This window comes from Genypterus blacodes, unplaced genomic scaffold (assembly GCF_046128005.1).
Source record: "Genypterus blacodes isolate CSIRO-AG114 ecotype Tasmania unplaced genomic scaffold, CSIRO-AGI_Gbla_v1 ptg000044l_1, whole genome shotgun sequence".
NCBI lineage: Eukaryota > Metazoa > Chordata > Actinopteri > Ophidiiformes > Ophidiidae > Genypterus > Genypterus blacodes.
Genome location: NW_027466857.1, coordinates 2,183,564 through 2,205,141, shown reverse-complemented (window position 1 = coordinate 2,205,141; position 21,578 = coordinate 2,183,564). Strand labels below are relative to the sequence as shown.

Below are 21,578 nucleotides of genomic sequence, written 5' to 3'. Positions count from 1 at the left end.
ATACAGGAAACCCACTCACACAGACCAATACTTACTCTTCGATTCTCACTCCCACTGGAACACGAGCTAGGAGTCATCCGAACCCTGCAACACCGGGCAGATAATGTGCCAACAAGTGCCCAGGCCAAAAAGGAACACAAACACTTAAAGAATGCTCTTAAAGCTTGTGGATACTCAAACTGACAACAACTCCACCGAGGTTAAATCATGGGAATCCCCACCAGTCTGTCAGAACTGAAGAAGCCTGTTGGATGAAAGGTTAAACCTCTTCAAGCCTTTCAAGCAAGTCCAGCTGCCTCTCCTTGAAGACAAACTCTCCTTGAATGAAAAAACATTCAAGGGGATCTCACCCCAAACAACTCTGTACTCAGAAAATACGCAAATTGAAGCTGTACTCAGACCTGTGGTTGGCTTGCTTTGTTCTGATTTTGGGAATCATTTTTTACGAATAATCCTTGATTGGATTTGTGTTCACACCGTATTTACTTCTACTTCATTTATTCTACTGGCAATATACAGTATACTGTTGTGAACTTTGCAATTGAAAGAATGACAACAACACTTGAAGGTTGCAAATTGGAGCCTCACATTATTCAAATGCATGTAGACACACACAACAATTGGACCACACCAAGACAAGACAAGACAAGATAAAGATTTAAACACATTCTAACATCACACAGAAATAACAACATGCAAGAACGGCGTATTCTAATCATTTAACACGAAAACATTTACTTGTGTTAAACTCCCCAAGGGCCAGTTCCACTCGCCAGGAACCACTGTGCAGGTCAAGGGAACTGAACTAGCTGGGCCGGTAATATAATATTTAATCCATCCAATACATAATCCAATCCATAAGTGTTGTGGATGCGGGGAAGTGGGTAAGAGTCTTTCATAGATGAGTTGAGGCACCTGTAATCTACACAGTACCGCCAACACAGTGGTCTGCCGGCTGCTGGGGGTGAGGAAGATCCACACAGCGCATGTTGGAGGGCTTTAATCATAACATGGATACCCCACTCGCTATCCTTACTGGCAGGCACCAGCGACACTAGTATAAGGACTGCTTATACTATTTATGTAAGCTCCTGTCTTGCCCCAGCAGACCTTAATCGTTGACACCCCTCTATACCATCACCTGCCCCAGGCCTGTAGTCATATCGGACTGCAGTGCAGGCGTCCAGCCAGGAGTCCAATGCACGCCCTCATCTTAGGGCAGGAGCTTAGGACAGCAGTGGATTTGCTGTTTGGGATTCCAGAGATTCAAGAGCGCAGAGAGACAGAATATTTCCAGACCCTTCCAGGTGGTGCACAGCTTCGCCTGCTAGGCCCAGGCTGATGCTGGCTAGTGTACGATTAAAGCTCTCCACCATGCGCTGTCCGGGTGTTCGTCACCCCCAGCCGCCAGCAGACCTCTCCGCAGCTGAAAGTGTGGCCCCTGTTGGTGCTTCTGCCTGAGTTAACAGCGTCTCAAGTACCACCAGCTAGAGATGGAGACAGCGTTTCTAGGCCACGTGGTCAGTCTATTGGGGTGGCCGACTACCAATAACCATAAAAAATTCCTCTCAAGTGTAAACTTAATTGGCAATAAAAGCTATTCTGATTCTGATTCTGATGAGGCACATGAATGTGGGCTTTTGCTTCCCCCAGGGTGCGATGCATGGCCAGATCAAGAGTTGCTTTTGATCCTGGTCAGTGAAACAGTGGTGTCCAGATTGCCCTAAGTATTGTGGGCTTGAGGGTCCTGCTCCAGACAAACTTCTTCAATTAAGCTATTTTCCATCTATCTCTGAGCCCTCTACTCTATAACTTACAGTAAAGCTAAAAAAAAATAAAGCATAAGCAGATTTTTTTTTTGCTTCAATTTTGTTTTTAGTTCAAGATTTATATTTACACTTAGATTAGTTATATCGTATGTATTATACTGCATATTGTAATATTAAAGCATAAAGTAAAACCTCTATAATTGATCCGGAAGCGTACATCCAATACTTCCGTCTCTGGCGGATCCATGCAGCGAAAATGGCGAGCGGAGGGGTGTCTGTGCCTTCGCTGTGGACTGAAGTAAACCGCTGCGGACAGAATGGAGACTACATAAGAGCCCTGAAAGCTCTGAATAAAAGTAGGAACGCCTTTTCAGTTACGTTAGTGCGAAATTATACCGGTGCTGCCTTGGTTCGGTCACCCGGCGGTGTACGGGATAAGTTAGGACCAGCTGTTAGCATGTGGCTAAGCTAACACGAGCGATATTTCAGAACACAAATTAACTCTGTTGCAAAGTACTTCTCATCACTGCGTACATCGGTAATACGACCAACTTTAGACATATCCACGGTGTGATTTGTGTTGGGTAGAATTAGTGATAATGGGCCCAGAAATGCCATTTTTGCTGACTACTGACGTGTCCCTAGACAGTGTTGTGGTTTAACCAGTGTCCATGTGATCCGGTGACTTCAGCCTCCCTGCAGTGATGGTCGGCATATTTTACATTCAGACCTGTAAAATTTGCTGTGTGATAAATGTCAACCTTATTTATTGACATCAACTATAAATCATCTAAAGTTAGTCAATTAAATTCCATAATGCTGCTTATATTTGTAGTACGGATTCTATATTAAATATAAACTAAAAAATATATTAGAAGAATATTAACAATATGGTCCTTTTAAACTGTAGAGAAAAAAAATTGTTTTCCTTTTTGGCTTATCTATATGTCTTTGAATATACGATATATACGTGTTGGAACCGATCTACTACTACTCCATTTCACTGGTTTGTTGCTGGAGAAACAGTTCTCATTCAGGATTGAAATTCCTACAAGATTTTGACAGTTTCTATTAAAGTTACATTTTTATGATGCAGCATTTGCAGGGACAATCAATGATGTTATCCTGTTAATGTGTGCTTTTCTAAACGAAGGCTCTAATCACTAATTAACTCTAAGGAACACTCGCTGCTAACCTAGACAGAAGGCAGTGAATTCCCAGAGTAATGTTATCAAATCATAGGAATGTTTGCAATTTTGGGTTCCCTGTTTCAAAATCCCTTTATTTTCTCATTATCTTTATTCTTTATTGATCTGCTGAATTGTGTCTCTGACCTTCTCTTTCAGTTCTCCATGAAAACAAGGATGATCTGATGGCCCTGCACTGTAAAATAGTTTGCCATATTCAGAACGGCACCTTCAAAGAGGCACTCAATGTCATGAACACACACTCTAAAGTGCTTGGAAGGTAAACTCTATGACTTACCTGTGGTTTTCTTTCTCTGATTATCCTTTAACCTCTGTATAAAGCACTCATAGTAATTGTATTAGTAAGACAATTACATCATTATATGCCTGAACTAGGAAGCACTAGATATGCACTCTTCTTGAACTAGGAATACCATACCTCTGCCAAGGCCAAGTAGTCTTTCAATATGATTCGGTCTCTGTTACTTTGAGCAAGCAGACTTAGATTTGTTGCCTTAGTCCCTGTTTAATCAAACTGTGTACGTGAATTTATTTATTTTTCTTTCACATATGAGAATAGTAAACAAACCAAATCAAAGCCTTTTGTTTTGTGGCGTTCCTCGATTTCAAACCTTTTTTTATGTCTGTTTTCCCTCAGTGATGTTTTGTTTGAAAAGGCCTACTGCGAGTATCGGCTGAACAGAGTGGAAAGTGCTCTGAAGACCATCGAGAATGCTCCGGAACAGACGGACAAGTTGAAGGAGCTCTACGGTCAAGTGGTGAGTGGCGTTTCACCTGAGTACAGTGTATGAAAATCTATATAAAAGGCGGTCCTCATCAACTGGACCAATATGTTGGCCTTGAGAAGGTCTCCTGACTGATATTCTCTCTTGTCGTTGGCTAGTTATACAGACTGGAGCGCTACGATGATTGTAAGTCGGTCTACACAGATCTGATCAGAAACTCCCAGGATGAGTATGAGGAGGAGAGGAAGACCAACCTGGCTGCTGTCGTGGCCGCCATGAGTCAGTGGGAGAAGGCCTCAACGGTAAACAGGCCTTTACTGATTTTACACGTTTTTTGGAAGTGGTTTGTTTTTTGATTGAGGTTTTAACGTGTCTCTGTTTCTCATCTCTCTGCAGGAGGATCTTGGTCTCCCTGAGTCGACGTACGAGCTGTGCTATAACGCTGCCTGCACTCTGATTGGCCAGGGAAAGCTTACGGAGGCCCTCAATAAACTTCTACAGGCAGAGGGTCAGTACTGTAGGGCTCCACCTTCCCTGTTGTCACTGTTTTCACTCATTGTTAAACAGACATTGACTGGTTGTTGTCTCTTTCAGAGCTTTGCAGAGCTTCACTGGCAGAAGATTCTGTAAGTGTTTGTTTTCTTGAATAATGAAGTGTCTACCTGTTAAATTTCATTCATTTTCAGGGTGTTTTATTGTGTCTCTTGTATTATCACAAATACACAGTTTGGGGTTTTTGAGTTAATAAGAAACAGCAAAATATTGATATGTTTGATAAGGGATCACAATGTTTTCATTTGAGGAGATATGATGTCCTGTGACTTCCTGTCATATTGAGCGCTGGTTGTTAGTAATTATTGACGTTGCTGGTTTGTCTCTTGCAGGATGTGACAGAGGAGGACATCGAGTCCGAGCTGGCCGTCATCCATTCTCAGATGGCTTACATCATGCAGTTACAAGGTCGGACAGAGGAGGCGCTGCAGCTCTACAACCAGGTTATCAAGCTGAAGTGAGTGCAGGGTTTAGCTCGTCTGATTAACTGTGTGTGTGTGTGTGTGTGTGTGTGTGTGTGTGTGTGTGTGTGTGTGTGTGTGTGTGTGTGTGTGTGTGTGTGTGTGTGTGTGTGTGTGTGTGTGTGTGTGTGTGTGTGTGTGTGTGTGTGTGTGTGTGTGTGTGTGTGTGTGTGTGTGTGTGTCAGATATTAGTAGTATTTCTCAGGGGTATCTTTTTTTTCAATGTCGCAGGTAGACCTTTGTTATTTAGTTGTAATTGTCTGATTTCGTTCCAGGCCTTCGGATGTGGGCCTGCTTGCTGTGACTGCCAACAACATCATCACTATTAACAAGGTGGGTGGAAAACAAGCTTTCCAAATGAAAGCACATTTAAATGCATAACACATCTTGGACGCCTTCCCTGACAGCCAAGCGACGTATTTCAAGTAAAACCCTCTGCAGCCCATTGTTTTTGTTTTGGTCGATTAAATTAAATGCTCTCTGCGCTCACAGGACCAAAACGTGTTCGACTCGAAGAAAAAGGTGAAACTGACGAGCGCTGAAGATGTCGAATACAAGCTAGCCAAGAAACAGCTGCAGGCCATCGACTTCAACAAAGCGCTCCTGGCCATGTACACTAACCAGGTGAGACTGGAGCTGACAGGCTACTGATGCAATCACAACAACAAGATTACATCATAGCACAGCCTATGTTTCCACAGCTAAAAGCAAACCTTTCTACTGCTGTCCCCTCACTGGTTCCTCTGATTTAACAACTCACAAAATTAGCAGTGAATGTCTGTCCATGTCTGCCTCTTCTGCCATTTTTGTACAGATAAACAATCAGAATAGAGTCGTCTACTCCATTTTGTGCTTTGCTCTTGGAAACTCATTGACTATTTTGTAGGACACAGTGAAATGAAATCAAAGGGGGACAAAGGGAAGTCAATCCGGGTAATGGGTTGTATCTTACAGTAGTAGTTATATGAGGAAACTGATTCATAATCTCTGGAGTCATACCGCCCAAAGGATGCATTAGGGATTGGGTTTGGGTTTGGTGAGTTTATATTCCTGACTTTCCCTGTATCTGAAATTCCATCTCTTCACATTGCTGGTTTCCCTTTCCAGGCTGACCAGTGCAGAAAATTGTCCTCCAGTCTCCAGTCTCAGAACCCGGGTCACCCACGGCCGGTCCTGATCCAGGTCGCTCAGCTGTGCAAGGAGAAGCAGCACAACAAGGCCACAGAGCTGCTGCAGGTAGAACCACAGAACCACCAACACAAGCACATCGCAACATGTATGCACACACAGTACTATCACACACACACACACACACACACACTGTGGATTAACATTTCTCAGTTTGTGATCTTTTATGGGACACAGACATTTGTTTGCTTTTTTCTGTGTCTCTGTTTATGACGGAAGATAAATCAGGACAACCCGTTTTAATAAAATAGTCATTGTTGATGTATTTTAAAAGTAGGACTGACCTTCAAAGATGTAATAAAGAATTGTCTGTTACATCTGGTGGTGGCGTGGGCAGACAAACTAAGCCACTGCCGAAGCTTCACCTGTCAGGCCGGCGCACACACTCCCATAGTGTCAGAGAAGCTTCAACAATCTTAGCTTATCTCTCCATGCCACCTTAAATGCCAGGTCAGAGATGGGTGCTGGCTTGTTGCCTGTTTTGTGAGCCAGAGGAGCTCATTGGTTTTATGACTGTGATAGACAGGAAGAGCGTCTGAAGAACCGCACTGGGACCAGGAGCAGCCAGTCTGGGCACTGTGCCAGACGACATAACTATGGCCATTAGGAATTAAAAATGAATCTGTTAGAGTGGCTGAAGTATAGTATAAGATTTAACTGCAGTATTGAACGTCTTTCCGCCGTGATAATCAGTAATGATCAAACTTAATAGATCTCTGTAGTCTTTTAAGTGTGCTTTTCTATAAAAAGCCGAAAAGTCTCTGATTGATCTGTGTGACGTAATGTGTGTGCAGTGAGTGGTTTGCATCAGATGACCTCACTAACGGCTTTTGCCTTTTGTTTCTCAGCAATTCTCAGAGCAGCATCCAGAGAGTGCATCAGGGATCAAACTGACAATGGCACAACTCTACTTAGTACAAGGTACGGCTCTTATTTGGTTGATCTAATAACATGGCATGCAGATAGATGCACCTTTCATCTCAGGTTACTGCCTTACCCATAGATATGAACGCTGAATGAGTTTGATCTACGTGTAGATTTGAGCGGACAGTCATTAAGAGTTTGTCTTTTGGTCCTAAGGTCATGTAACCAAAGCCTGTGACATCCTGAAGTCCATTGAAGAGTTCAAGCACAAATCAGGGATGGTGAGTGTGAACAGACGCTGCAATGCAAGGAATAGTTTCTGTAGTTTTGTTTTGAAACTATGCTTAAAGCCTCTCCCTAGTAACTTATGTCAAACGCATCGATTGATCTTGCTGACTGGCATCTCATCCACCTGCTCTGTCCCCGACTCCAAAGATATCCGCTCTGGTAACCATGTACTCCCACGAAGAAGACATCGACAGCGCCATCGACATTTTCAGCCAAGCTATTCAACACTACCAGTCTGAGCAGGTCTGTATGTAACATGTCAACATGTTATCTTTCATACCTAAACATTGTAGAATAGAGAACGTAGACACAATATACAGCACATGTAATCTGTGGCATGTTCGCTTGAATAAAACTACTTCCTTTTGTCCTGTCACAATAAATACAATAGTAGTTCAACTTAGTTCATGAAGGTGAAGTCATTGATTTTGGACTTTCAGTTTATTTTGAATAAATAGAAATAAGCTGGTCTGACAAAACCTTTCTTAGCCAGTATTTATCAGTAGTGTCATTTATATAATACATCATAAAACAAAGTGTTTTCTGGTGTTTAATTGCAATTTTCTTCTGCGTAATGAACACATTTCTTTCTACTAGCCTGGATCTTCTTCGCACTTGGCCCTTGTAAGAGAAGCTGCCAACTTCAAGCTGAAGTACGGACGTAAGAAAGAGGCCATCAGTGATCTGGAGCAGCTGTGGAAGTGAGTACGGCTCTGCAGAAGCTTCATCTACTCCAGAAGCCAGTGTGTCACACATCCTTTTGCTGATGATTTTTCCGAATTTGCATCAATTGCATGCTCTTCCATGACATCAACTAAACGTGATTTTCTGTGCTCTCTTTATATCTGATGTAGGCAAAACACCAACGACGTCCACACTCTGGCACAACTCATCTCAGCGTACTCACTGGTGGACACAGATAAAGCCAAATCGTATCCTTAAACTCTATAAAACGGAACATAAAGAAAATATTAAACACTACATGATCTGATCCAACATCTGGAATGATATTAAAGAGTAGAGATGATCTAACTTAGCCTCAGTAATTGTCAATCAAAAATTATTATCAACTAACATTCCAGTATTCAGTAGTTCTGTGTGTTATTGGAGTAAATCTACACACATGCATGATGCCAGGTTTAACATTTGCACCTCCAAATTGATACATTACACACCTTTCATGATGAGTTCGAATAGCCAATACCAACATTACAATCAGGCTAAAACATACATCCTTAGCGTTTGTGTCCAGCCTCAGCAAGCACCTTCCGTCCCCGGACACCATGGCGTTCAACGTGGACGTGGACGAGCTGGAGAATTCCCCCGGAGCCAACTACGTCAGGAAGAAGGCTGCTAAGGTGACGGGAGAAAACCTTCCCAAAGAACCGGGGTAAAGCTCTCATCACTCTCACTTTGACGGTCGTCTACTCTTAAGATCTACACGCTCTGGAGGTTATGGCTTCACATTCACCTCCTCTGTTCTCCTTCTGTTCTCCTTCCAGCCAAGGCGAGCTCAAGAAGAAAAGGAAGAAAAAGAAAGGTAAATGCAGTAAATGCTCTTCTTGTATTGGATTAAATTGTATTTGTTCCAAATGTCTTGACCACCGCCTTCAACGCACACAAGAGCACCAGAGCAGGAGAAACACTTTATTATATTCCTTATTTACTGTCCCATTGTTTTTGATGTTCACTTACACACTGTGCTGAAATCTCTCCTGATCTTTTTTAGGCAAGCTGCCCAAAAACTGTGACCCTAAAGCGACCCCTGATCCCGAGAGATGGTTGCCTATGAGGGAGCGTACCTACTACAGAGGCAAGAAGAAGGGAAAGAAGAAGGAGCAGATAGGCAAAGGAACACAGGGAGCCATGGCAGGAGCTGCAGCTGAGCTGTAAGTAGCATGCTGCTGTGTGTCTGGATCACATGCATGTCCGTACCGCCTGTGAGCCCAGCCGGCCACTCTCATTTTACCTTCATGTTGTGGAATCAAAATCCTGTGATCGACCCCAGTAATGATGGAAAAAACACCAGAGATTTCATTCGGGTTTCCAGTCTTTCTGTACAAAAGTTCACCTCACAGGTTCACCTCACAACTGTGTATTTCACCTTGTATCAGCTCAAAATTCTGTAGTTCAGATGATGAGTGTTTGAGGATGAAGATATAGAACCCGGAGAACAAACTTTTCCCTCCGTCTTCATTTTGTCTCTTAATCTGTCCCCAGGGATGCCAGTAAGACGGCCAGCAGCCCCCCCACGTCTCCCAGGCCGGGGTCTGCATCTGGCTCGGCTTCGGCCACCGCAAGCAACGTGGTCCCCCCACGCCAGCAGAAACCTGCATCCTCGGGGGCCACGCGCAAGAAGGTACCACAGAAGAAGAAGAAAGGAGGCAAAGGAGGCTGGTAGTGGAAGAAAAGCAACAGATGATACAGAGGGGCCACAGGATACACAAACATCTGAGGCCAAGAGTCACTCATTAATCAGCTTTGCATTTTTATGTTTCAAGTTTGTTTGTTTTTTTAATAATGGCCAATCACTTAAATGTATAAAAGTAGAAGCCCCCTTTTACTCTTTCGGATCTAACATGTTGTTTTTAAAGGTACAATTGAAAATGGCTCAACATCTCATTTTTGTGTGTGGTACTGTCAGGATGACCCTGCAAACATTACAAATGGATCCGATTTGATTGTTTTCAGGGCAATCCCACTTAAATGAACTTCTAGGTTGCTCTGCAAAAAGTTGATGTTTTTATGTTAATACTGTTATTGGAGTCGTGACCTTTTGGGGTCAGGGTAATACTGCGAAAAGAACATTTTACTAGCGTGGCTCCACACAGGAAAAGCAAACTTGGACACGTCACAGGACCAGGATGGCCTTAAGATCAAATTCCTTTGTGTCATCTTGACTTTTTAATTTAGTTCTGATAAATTTTAATTTATTGGTATTTCAGAATTTCATTCTACACAACTACTTTTGCAAGATACCTTGAAGTTTTTCAATTTGGAGGGGAATGCTTTTTAAGATTTGCAGTCTTGGAGTGCCACACTGCGTTTGTGGGCCGAACTTTCTTTGTTTTCCCTTTACTGTCAATCTGTCGCCCCCCTGTTAAAAGTTCTCTAAATAATAGTGGCTGGTTGCAAAGTTGAATATTTATTTTTGAGAACTTTATTGATCTGGTTGAGCAACATTTACAAAAAAAAATTTGTCACATGCATGTTTTGGGAAATGAGGAATACAACTTCTTTGGCCAGTCTTAATAAAACCTCAACAACAACAGCAGCAGCATGTCTCTTTTGTTCTTGTTTCATATTGAAGGGCGTTCAAACAAAGGAGCTTTGTGCTTGAAAGGACAAATGATTCAGAAAAGACCACCATGAGCATGTATAGTGTTCATTGCACCTGCACAGTATCTAACCTACCAACCCACCAGAGAAGCTTCATCAGGTGTGATTAGTCTAGGAAGCACCAACTCAATTAAAAAATGGAGATTGTTGTGGATTGCATTTCTCAGGAGTGTGGATTAAGGGTAGTTACAGGGCCGTAGCTAGGGTTTAGAAAATACAGAGCCCCATGCAATTACTGCATTTCTGGGTGACTTTAAGACCATGTAAAGCCATTTGAAGAACACCAATAAAGAGCAGAATCATACCAAAATTACACAAACAAACAACCCATAGCTTTTTTTGTGAACAAATGAACAAAAACTGTACAAAAACAAATTCCACAATCCTCTAACTACACACACCCACTACCTATTATGATTCCCTCTTGTGTGCGTTGCCAGTGCTGTCAAACCTAAAAGGTCATCACAGAAATCCCTCCTTCCAGAAATCATCCTCTGCATTGTAAAGTCTTACAAACAACAAAGCTGGGCATTATCACTGACTGTTGATTTAACCTGCTAACCCCTGCATGGTGTAAAGGGTCCTCATCCTATTCTTGAGATCTTCTACATGCTGTTGGAGCTAATCTGCCTAATTTTCCCCTTAAATTCATCTTTTTGCAACATCTAGCAAAGTCTGCACAGCTGCAAACTTGGACTCCTTCATTATCTCCCCACCAGTAAATGGCTTGATAGGACCTTTGCTAAGTGTTCATACAGGTGTTTGTTTGGGGAAACTGGCTTGAAAAAATGGAAACCCAGCAATCAGGCTAAATTGGTATCAGCATGCTGCTAATCAACAGACTTTGTAAATGGATTTCATAATGCGGAGAGGTGCACGTTCCTATAAAAAGGTGTCTTCAGTGTCATTATTAGTGGATCTTGTTGATTGAATTGTATCCGTGATCAATACTTAAGACTATGTGCAATCTAAAGTAGTGTTTGTAAAGAATTTTGTCAGGGAAATGAAGTGGATTCTGTCACTATCTAAATATCCTCTCTAACTTAAACAAATCTGAACTAACACATTTCAAATCATACTTGAGATGGCCAGTCAATTTGAGTGATGCCATTGTGTATGCTTCACAATGACGTCACAATTTCATTTAGCAACTTTTAGCAACAAACCCACCTGCCTGTAGCAACTTCCCCTGACGATCGGTTGGTAATGCTGCTCTGGGGGCAGTGCTTCCTTCAAAATTTGACACACAGATCCACCTGGTCTCAGCCGCACTTCAGAGAGAGTTCCAGTTTGGAGGACAACATGCCAATTTTGCCTCTTTACTCAGATACCTTTTGGGAGCCGCTGACAGAAGATGTGGAGGAACTGTTGAGCCGTTTCCAACAGATGGACTCGGTGAGGTATGAGGTGTTTACAGCCGTTTGGAGGGAGATGAGCTTCTCTGATGTCTTCTTGGGTCTTCCAGTACTGAGTGAAGCAAAGAGGTTCTGCAGAATCGCCATGACCACAGCCGTGAAGTACTTCCTGCCACCGTACAGTTACACCATTCGTGTAGGTGGATTGTACTTGATTTATGGATTTTACCACACACAATCTTCTCCACTGCCAGTGAACATCAGACTTGCTCTGAAGGATTGGGAGCATGTTCAGAAGTTTCTCAATGACTCTACTGCCGCTGGGCACCTTGATGTGGTTTACATATTACAGAAGCTCATTAACTCCAAAGCCATACACTACACTGCCATTCAACACTTCCTCACCTTCCAAAAGCAGGTTCATCCAAAAAAGGAACCAATGTGTGCAGAGTTTCTGGGAAGGACCACAGGACCCCAGGAGCTAATCTCTATAGAGGTGCTGGAGGAGCTGACCCACATCCAAAGGCAGTACCAGGGGATGAAGGAGGCCATCGGCAAGGTCAGAAGTGACATCGCTATGATCCATGGAGACTTAGCCACGCGTCTGAAAGACTGCACTCTGGGTTTCATCCAGTGGCAGGAGAAAATGTTCCCGCAGCATGACCAGAAGAAAAAATCCAAAGATGATGGGGCAAAGCCAGATAGGGTTGAGGTTAGCAGGGCCAAGCTTCTCTCCTCCATCAAGCAAAAAAGCTACAGCAGCTTCCCAGAAATGTCCAAGTCACGGAGGCATCGGCAGGCAGAGACGGTGGACTCTTCTAGCTCAGGAGTGGAACAATACCAGGAGACCACTGCTGTTAAGCGAAAGAGGCCTCCTACTCTTCGGGCCAGAACCTGCCAGAGCCTCAGTGTGACATAGGAGGCCAGCAACCCTCAGCCTTGGATCCTGAGTGCCCCAAAACAGGTGAAGACCAACCAGTTAGAACCCTACAGGCCATAATGGGAGGGAAGGAAGGAGTATTTTGTTCACAGCTCTGCACTAAGGTCCGACTGGAGCTGCCAACAGAGTTGGAGGACTATTTGTTCTTGCAGGGGATTGAGGGTTTGTCACCCAAAATTGTTAAATTTGTAGATTTTAGTTGATTTATTGTTTCATCAGTTACTTTGTGGTTACATAAGTACTGAAAATGAATCCTTAATTAAGTTAATAAATGTATGGCATAATTATCACACATTTGTGTTTTCACTTCTTGAAAATTGCACACATAAGCCATTTGTCTATATGCACAACATCTATAGTCTGCAGAAAAGAGCAACACGCCAGGATTTTTCTCAGAGTATAAGTACTTTAAACTGAGTATGTAATTTTAAGCCCCGCAGCTGGTAAATAGCTGATCTGTGAGCAGCTGGTATCCATTCACAACATCAAAGATTTTCCGAGCATCAGATGGGGCTGTTGTCAAAATTAACCATTAAGGTTCTGAAGTTTCAATCTCTGTTTCTTTGGCCTCAACATTTCGATCTCACTAACATACACAAGCAGTACATTTCTTTGTCATCCAGCCTTTCACAGCTAGAAGCTTGGACATGACAAACTGACTTGTGAAAAGCTGAATTTAGAGGGCAACAAACCCTAATATCTGCTTATCATAATTCCTGCCTGGATTTCCTTCATTTACCTTTTTGTTTACGATTACATAACAAAATTCAAACCTTAACCACAGACAAACGATCAAACTGAATAAGAATCAAAGCTGCGGCTCAAGTATTCTGATATACAATACAGAAAGCAGCCACAGGGTGTCAGTGTTGTCAACTGTTGGCATTCTGGCTGGTCTACCTGTACCTGCTGATGCTCTCCAGGCTTCTGTTGGTTCCAGTCTCACACTGTTGGGCAACAAAGGAGCAACTCTGCATAGTAACAGACTTGTTTATCACCAAAGACTGTTCCTCCACTAGTATCAATTCTCCTGAGAACGATTTCACTGATGTCATTCTTGTTGACTGCTGAGTGTGACATGATCTATTCTTCAGAAACATCTTTAGCGTGATATGTAACACCACCACAACAGCATATCCCTGCACACTGAGTATCATCTGGTACATATACCATTTTTATATGGCGACCATATCTGTGTAGAAGCTTCCCATAGTGTATGAACAAACAACACGTGGTCCTACTTACAGTGTGTGTCCGACATTGCAAACTGGTCAAGCCCTGTCTACCATATCCCTCTGGACAACAAGATCAACAACTTTAGTTTGCTGGCTGTAAAAACAAGGGAAAGATATATTAATTGTGTAAGCCACTGGGATTAGTACAGAATGGGCCAGAACAAAGCACATAAATATTAAACATTTTAAGGGCAACAGCAGCCGCCCCCCACTGATGACTGACTTTTAGACTTTTAGCATTCTGCACTAGAGGTCTTGACACAGCGGGGAAGGGTGGAACAGGCATACTCCAGTTTCAGGGAGTCCTCACGTGCGGAATAGGTTGCTATGGACTCCTGCTGTCATAGCAACAACAGGAGCAGCAAAAGGAAGCAAGGTGATACATCCAGCCGGCTGCTGCAAGTTAAGATGGTCACTGGAAAACAGGGTAGGTTGAACAATTCTTGTATGCAAATAGATTCAAGTGTATAATAATAAAAGGTTTCTTGTTATTTCTTGCAGGGATTCAGTCCAGATTTTGTCCATCAAACAGGTGCAAACCATTTTTGTGAATTCCTTTAGCGTAAACACATCAGATGTTTCTTAATCCTGACTATTATCTTTGTTCTGAAGAATGTTTCATTTTGATGTTGAGTTACATAATGAAAAGCTGCTCTAAGAAAATGGGATGACACACAGACAAACCTTCCACAGTCACGTCTTAAAAGTTTGGCACAGTGATCCACAGTAAGGTTTAGAGTTTCAAACCATGTTTATATGCATGGTGCAGCTCAGCCAGAAGGTTCAAAACAAAAACCTGAACTGTGAGGAAAACATACTTGCGATCATTTATTTCTCCGCAGCCAAAAGTCCCAGAAATCCTCAATATCCTGATTTGTGTTCATGGAAATGCTCTGTTTTTGTAGAATCTTGGAATTGGCGCAGCACAAAACCTCAAAAACAGTTTGGGCCACCACTCCTTGGTGAGTAGTCCTATATGTCTAACCTCTATATTAAGAAACACCTTTCTAATCTCATTATACGCAGTTGTGTAAGAAGACCAAGAAGTACTTTGGGTCAAAATCATGTTTTCTACATATTACATCCAATTAAATAGTATGTTTTTTCATTGATCCAGTGTGAAATTGACTTCAAGAAAGCCAGGAGCCTTTGTCTGTGGTCTGCTTCCTTCCTTGAAAGCAATTTCCCCAAATGAGATAATGAAAAGCAGATGTCTGGCAGGCTGAATGTGTAGTTTCAGGGCAAAACAATGGAAAATGAAACAGAGGCTGTACTGGACCATAGAAAAGTATCAGGCTTTCATTTCCTAATTGCCCAGTTGGAAAATATTTCTTTTGTGTCTGAACCAACATCTTTCTCATCCCATGTCTGCTGTGTTTTGAAATTTATTGGAAGCTTTGTGTTTTGATTGATCAGTGAGCCAATCAGGCACGTCTCTGCTTCGGCACTTGTAGCCGTTCCATCGGCTAGAATCCAACACCTGGCCAGGAACAAAAGGGACTTCTCAGCATGGGAGGACCAGTGGAGGTAACTGTACCCAGGCTGCACCCGGACCAGTATTGATGTCTCTATCAAAAAGACATGAGGCGGCTGTTTGTAGGCCGAGGACAGCTCTCTCTGCTTTATGGTGCTTGTGCATGTTGAAACGTTTAACATCCAAAACATTCAGCACGGATTTGGTTCACAGAGCTCTCGGGAAAGATCTGCACAGAAATGTTTACACAGCTCTAAAGTGACATCAGTAGACAGTGCTGACATACGTACGTCTCCATATGTTTTAGAAAACGGTAACTACCTCTGTTAAGGGAGTTTGTTTTCACTTGGTCCTTATGTCTGTCAGTGGAATTATTTCAATTAAAACGTTTGTTGTTGTGAGGTAATCAGGTCAAGACAGAGCTTAGACAAGATTTTGAGGCAGTTTGCTATCAGGATCTGGGTGCAGGAGTCTCTTCAATATTGCAGGACAGAGATCAGAACGGGGCATTTGACTGCTTTTATTACTTAAACGGACACTATCTCAATGAAAAGCATCAGGCATGTGTCTTATATAAAGGGTGCAGTGTTATCCCGATTGATTGGGACCATCCATCTGAATCTGGAGGATGAAATGACATGATGGGTCAGGGGTAACATTTATGATGTCAAAGAGTTCTATAGTGCTGGTTCGGCACCATAACACTGTGACACATATCCAACAGTTACAGGTTAACATCAGGTAGATCATGGTGTCTCCATAAGTGAATTATTAATAAAGAAATTATTTAATATTTATTATTATTTATTCTTAAGTATTTTACATTTTAAAATTTTCTATTTAAAATATGAAAGCATTTTAATAGATTCTGGCTTTATATTAGCAAAGAAAGGACTGTTGGGCCTTGTTTCCGGGAACTCAAGTAGTTGATATTATTCCAGAATAGAAACTTTTTGTATTGTGCTGCATCAACACAAGTACAAATGTTTGTGAAGGCAGAAAGTAAGGACTTTGAAGTCTCCTCCTAATACTTTTTGGCACAGCTGCTTCATTGCCTCAGGAAATGAAAAACTGCAAAGTGATGTTCAGGACCTTTGCCAGATGAACTATTAGCAATAGTCGCCCCTGGGGTCCGGATCAATTAGTGAACAAGAAGATGTGATGGTAACTACAGCTACCAAGGATTTTGATAAGCCTCTTAGTGTGTGTGTGTGTGTGTGTGTGTGTGTGTGTGTGTGTGTGTGTGTGTGTGTGTGTGTGTGTGTGTGTGTGTGTGTGTGTGTGTGTGTGTGTGTGTGTGTGTGTGTGTGTGTGTGTGTGTGTTTCCCTGACTGCCAGATTAAAAGCACAGCAGAAAGCACAGTAACTCATGCTGTGATTCAATCAGAAGCCCCCACAGGAAGAGCAGCTGACGGAGCAAAATCATATTGTACCAGAATTGAAGATGACAGAAATCTGCTGGTTTGATGAGTTTAATCTATTCAGTCGCATCTGAAACTTCTTTCTCACTGTTTCCCCTGTTCCCATATATAATCTTTTTTGTTTTGGAAAATACACCAGGTTTTATTCATGGGAAAGAAAGAAATACTACAAAATACTTTGATCGGTTATTTCTGATTATTAGATTGTGTCACACTTCATTGACATACAACAACAAATTGACAAATACATATCAGAACCTCCCAGTGCCCACAGTGATCCCCCTCAGGCTGCTTCTCTTAATCAGAACATCTGTGAAAAACAATTCAAGACTGAATTTACAATCATAAGAAACAGAGAATTTAGGCAAATTAATGTATAAAGAATAAAACAATGAATTGGAATAAAGTTATCAGGGTGTGCAGGGATATCTGTCATTAGCTGGAGCTATTGTTTTCTTATCCGCTCCCCTCGTTTTGGCCTCAGGCATAAATTTGTTCCACACTCACACACATTTTCCTGCAGGAAGGACGAGGCGAACTCCTTCAGGAAGACTCAGGATCCTTCCTCCAAGGCGTCCCATTATGAACACATTGTCCGCTTGTCAACACCCAGAAGCAGGAGTGGCAGCTCCCAGGAAGCAGGGTAAAGCCCTCATTACACACCCAGCACAGCCTGTACAGTGACAGCAAACTGAGCTCAACCAAAGCAGGCAAAGACAAGTCAGTGTTTTGGGGTCAAAGGTTATGTGTTGTTGATAGACATGAAAAGCTTGTATTCAGTTTTTCAGGGGCAGAGGTCATTGTGTGGGTGCTTATGTGATTTGGTTTAAAAAACAGATATTTATTTCTATAAGCATAAGAAATCAGCAAATTTGAACCTAATTTAAAATCACTGTTACTGACATGTCACTAAAGATTTGGTTGTAGTGACATGTGAGTCATGTGGAAATGTATTCACCATATCAACACTGTCATTATGTACGTTAACACAACACCACACCACAGCCAGCTCTCCAGTTTGCAGTGGTGTGGACTCGACACAAAACTGCTGACTTGACTTGACTTGATAGTCTCCAAAAAGACTAAATAACTGATGTTGTTGTACTCTTTATTGTTAAATTTACCTTTCAGTTGTATGTATATTGTATTATTTTGCAAGCTGATGAATACGTTGTATGAAAGCATCCACATCATGTCTAAATTGACCATTAAAAGTATCACTTAGGCATTAAATACAATATAATATATATATATACACTAATATAGATTTGACAGTCCACCTACTTGTCTCTTGCAAAACAATGATGTGTCCCATGTGGACCCGTAATGGATGTCAGGTTTATGACACGACTCCATAGCCACTATTCTATATTTGATGTAGGAACCAAATTACACCAAAATATAACATAAAGTTAAATACAGGAATTTGAAACCCAAGTCCAATTAACTGTCTCCGTGCAATTTGGACATCTGTTATTTCAGTTCCAGTCTGCGGGCGAGCAATGAGTGGAGACAATAGAGATCATTGTCCTGAGTGCAGGACTCCTGGGACTCTGGCAGACAGCCGCAGAAGTCTTTTTATAAATCATGATCATGGCCATGGCAGCGCCAGCACATATTCAGCACTCGGAAAAGAGAATCACTTATACACATATTTTGGATGACATAAAAAAAACATTTTGCAGCTTTGTCATTTGCGAAGACAGATTACACTGAATGATGTTTTCATGAAAGGTTGAACGATGACAATCCTGTGGTCAGAAAGGAATCGCCTCATTTCATTAGCTCAAAACCCAAACCACATCCTCACAACCATGAAGCAGACAAAAACACACAGCAGCTGAAGCTTTGGGGCAAGATAACAATCAAATACTTTTCTAAACAAAATGAGACTTGGGGATCTGTGTCTGCCCAGACAAGACGATCGTGTGCATGATAGTAACCCACAACTTGGATTGCGGCAATGTGTTTCATAAGTTAATGATGTTTTCATAAGACCTAACAAAACAGTTATGTTGAGAAAGAATTTTGTTTTAATACTGATTTGTACTGAAATACAAGCCTGAGATTGAAGTGAATTCCAGTGTGGCAGTCTAGGTACTAGATTTCTCTGAGGTCATGCTTACTCCAAGTCCAAGTACTGTATCCTGAAAAGCCTTGACAAGGACCATATCCACAGGGTGACTTCTATCACCAGACTGATTTCAAACCTTCTGAAGTCCTCTTGAATTCTAGTGAAACCTTTCTTGTTGTATATTTTTATTGAAGCAAGCATTTGACATGACATACAGTTATGGGACATTTTGGAGATCGATTTTGTACAGAAAGAGGGGGAAAAGGAAAGAGACATAGAGAAAAGGATAGAAGGTTGTATAATTAATATTATCATTGTTGTTTAACTTTTCTCGAAGAGAGACAGAGCGAGAGGGAGAGAGAGAAAGGAGAACTTAGACCCTGAGGCACAATAGGAAATAGGCAGAGAGGTGTGGACACAGAGTTCAGGATGGCATCAGTGATGTTGATGCGATGATCTCATAGGTACACTTGTTACAGGATGATGTCAAACAGCAGTGTAAGCAACCTACAGGTCGCATCATAGGCTGTGGTGAAGAAAAGATGAGAAGAAAAAAAACAACAAAGAGAAGATATCCCACCCAAAGAACCGACCCAACCCAGCAGTCACACAACCACACATCCACACAACCCTGCGTGGGATATAAAATAAATAAATAAATAAAAAGGAACTGTTCGGTGTTCAGGTTTTCAGTCATTGGTCTGGCATAGCCTGTAGATCTGTGAATTAAGAAAGATATGTTTGCCATCTCTGATAGAACTTATCCGTGTAGCCCCTCATAGTGCACTTGATTTTCTCAAGTTTAAGAAAAAACATCATATCCCACAGCCGTAATGAAATAGAGATAGGAGTGAGGGATTTCCAATGCAGAAGCAGGCGGCGTCTAGCAAGCAGAAAGGGGAATATGGCAATTTCCTTTTGCAAAGTGTTAAATTGGTGTGAGATGGGGTACCGAAGATGGCAATATGAGGAGAGGGTTGAGGCTGTGTTCCCAATATGGTAGACAATGTGTTGAAGTAACCGGACCAATGATTGTGCAGCCTGGGGCAGAGAAAAAACACGTGGCTTAGGTTAAAGTGAGGATTCGAACATCTATTACATCTGTCCTCTACTTCTGTGTACATTTCAGCCAATCTAGATTTAGAAAAATGGACCCTGTGTACGACCGTAAAACTGGATGAGAGCGAGACGAGCACATGACGAGACAGTATGTAGATTGCGTATGACTTCGTCCCACAAGTCTATGTCTAGATGGAGTTCAAGTTCAGCCTCCCAAGCAGCCCATGTTTTGAAATTAGATAGGTCCCCGAGGTCCAGAATGCGACAATAGATCTTTGAGATGGTGCCTCTCAGTGGTGTCTTGAATGTAAGCAGGTCTTCCCACATGAGTTGAGTTGGAGGGGAAGGGAAGTTTTTGGAAATTGCTGCAGGCAAAGTGTCTGATTTGGAAGTACTTAAATAATTGGTTAGCAGGTAGTCTATATAAAGTTTACAGATTGGAGAAGCTGTTAAAACTGCTGTCTGAGTACAGGCCAAATAAACATTGTATGCCTTTGTGGTGCCATGCTGAGAAGGAAGAGTCCAAGAATGAGGGAGGGAACAGGGGGTTGTTACGGACGGGATCCAGTGGGGATGCGCTTGCGAATTACAGTGTTTCCTGAATTGTTACCAAATCATTAGAGTATTAAGAACAACAGAGTTTTTGGTGAACTGGGAGATCTTGGTTGGGAGAGAGGAGTATATTAGGGCAGCTGCGGAGGTGGAGTGAATGTATGAGTCACATTGATGCAGAGATACTTCAACCCCGAGCTACTGAGATTAAAGGGGAAGTCTGTTTGGCAGAGCTGCAAACGCAAAGTATTAATGGGGTAACATTCACTCGTCGAAATATTGATTTGGTACCCAGAAAAATTGCTGAATGTGTCAAGGATGGACGGGACAGTTGGAAATCGTATACATCCCCCATGCAGGAAGCATCCCTGAGCATTTCAGTGTAAGGCTGCATGTGTGAATGAGGATTTAGTTCTGCATCATATCACCCCAACCACCCACCCACACACACACACACACACACACACACACACACACACACACACACACACACACACACACACACACGCACACATGCACAGTTGGCTCCCAGTTGTCACACCAGTCTGCAGCAGGCGTTTTGACACACTGATGTGCTATGCTGTGGAAATATGTGAAGACCTTAACATCCATGTGCAATTCAATCGCTGACTGATTGTACAATGATAGAACTTGGTATCAAAGTGACAGTTACGCAATACCTCCACGAGACATGATGTCGCCACACTGTAGCTAAGGCGTAGCTAGTGAATATTCAGTGTGATTTTACCCTGTAGCCAATATGACCTTCATTTCTGTGTCGTGTGTGATGGACGTTGACCAATTACATCCTTGGACAAAAATAGGTCTGACTGGAATGGCCCAATTACGTGAGAGGCTCACGCTATGGCATCCAGATCCTGTTCCAATCTGTGCACGTTCCCTGACAAACCAGTAGGAGTCGCTAGTGCAGCAATGATGAGATCCCTCAGCTTCCTACCTGCAGACACATCAAGTCCCGTCCAAAGCACACTAACCTAGGCGATACCAGGAATCTATCATACAGACGTGGCTCAAAGTGTTGGTACCAGCTGAAACTGACAAAAGTAGCATCCA

General features: G+C 42.3%; 2 protein-coding genes across 2 annotated transcripts; both read left to right on the top strand.

Annotated features, from left to right (window-relative positions):
• Nucleotides 1–2,009: 2,009 nt before the first annotated feature.
• On the top strand, nucleotides 2,010–10,326 carry srp72 (signal recognition particle 72). Its single transcript, XM_076149092.1, has 19 exons — nucleotides 2,010–2,125; nucleotides 3,116–3,236; nucleotides 3,615–3,735; nucleotides 3,861–4,004; nucleotides 4,099–4,210; nucleotides 4,297–4,328; nucleotides 4,587–4,711; nucleotides 4,991–5,048; nucleotides 5,208–5,339; nucleotides 5,823–5,951; nucleotides 6,752–6,824; nucleotides 6,984–7,048; nucleotides 7,203–7,298; nucleotides 7,653–7,756; nucleotides 7,910–7,987; nucleotides 8,308–8,445; nucleotides 8,558–8,595; nucleotides 8,785–8,944; nucleotides 9,276–10,326. Exons 1-19 carry the CDS (start codon nucleotides 2,026–2,028, stop codon nucleotides 9,454–9,456), a joined length of 2,007 nt encoding a protein of 668 aa, XP_076005207.1. The 5' UTR covers nucleotides 2,010–2,025; the 3' UTR covers nucleotides 9,457–10,326.
• Nucleotides 10,327–11,694: 1,368 nt separating this feature from the next.
• LOC142999629 (snRNA-activating protein complex subunit 1-like) lies at nucleotides 11,695–12,668 on the top strand. The gene has a single exon (XM_076149251.1). The coding sequence runs from the start codon at nucleotides 11,697–11,699 to the stop codon at nucleotides 12,666–12,668; it is 972 nt and encodes a 323-aa protein (XP_076005366.1). The 5' UTR covers nucleotides 11,695–11,696.
• Nucleotides 12,669–21,578: the final 8,910 nt, after the last annotated feature.

Excerpts from the sequence above, each read along its gene's own strand:
- srp72 (XM_076149092.1), top strand. The coding sequence starts at position 2,026 with ATGGCGAGCGGAGGGGTGTCTGTGCCTTCGCTGTGGACTGAAGTAAAC. Across the intron at positions 7,049-7,202 it reads TCAAGCACAAATCAGGGATG|ATATCCGCTCTGGTAACCAT; the intron begins GTGAGTGTGAAC and ends CCGACTCCAAAG. Across the intron at positions 7,757-7,909 it reads GATCTGGAGCAGCTGTGGAA|GCAAAACACCAACGACGTCC; the intron begins GTGAGTACGGCT and ends TATCTGATGTAG.
- LOC142999629 (XM_076149251.1), top strand. The coding sequence starts at position 11,697 with ATGCCAATTTTGCCTCTTTACTCAGATACCTTTTGGGAGCCGCTGACA.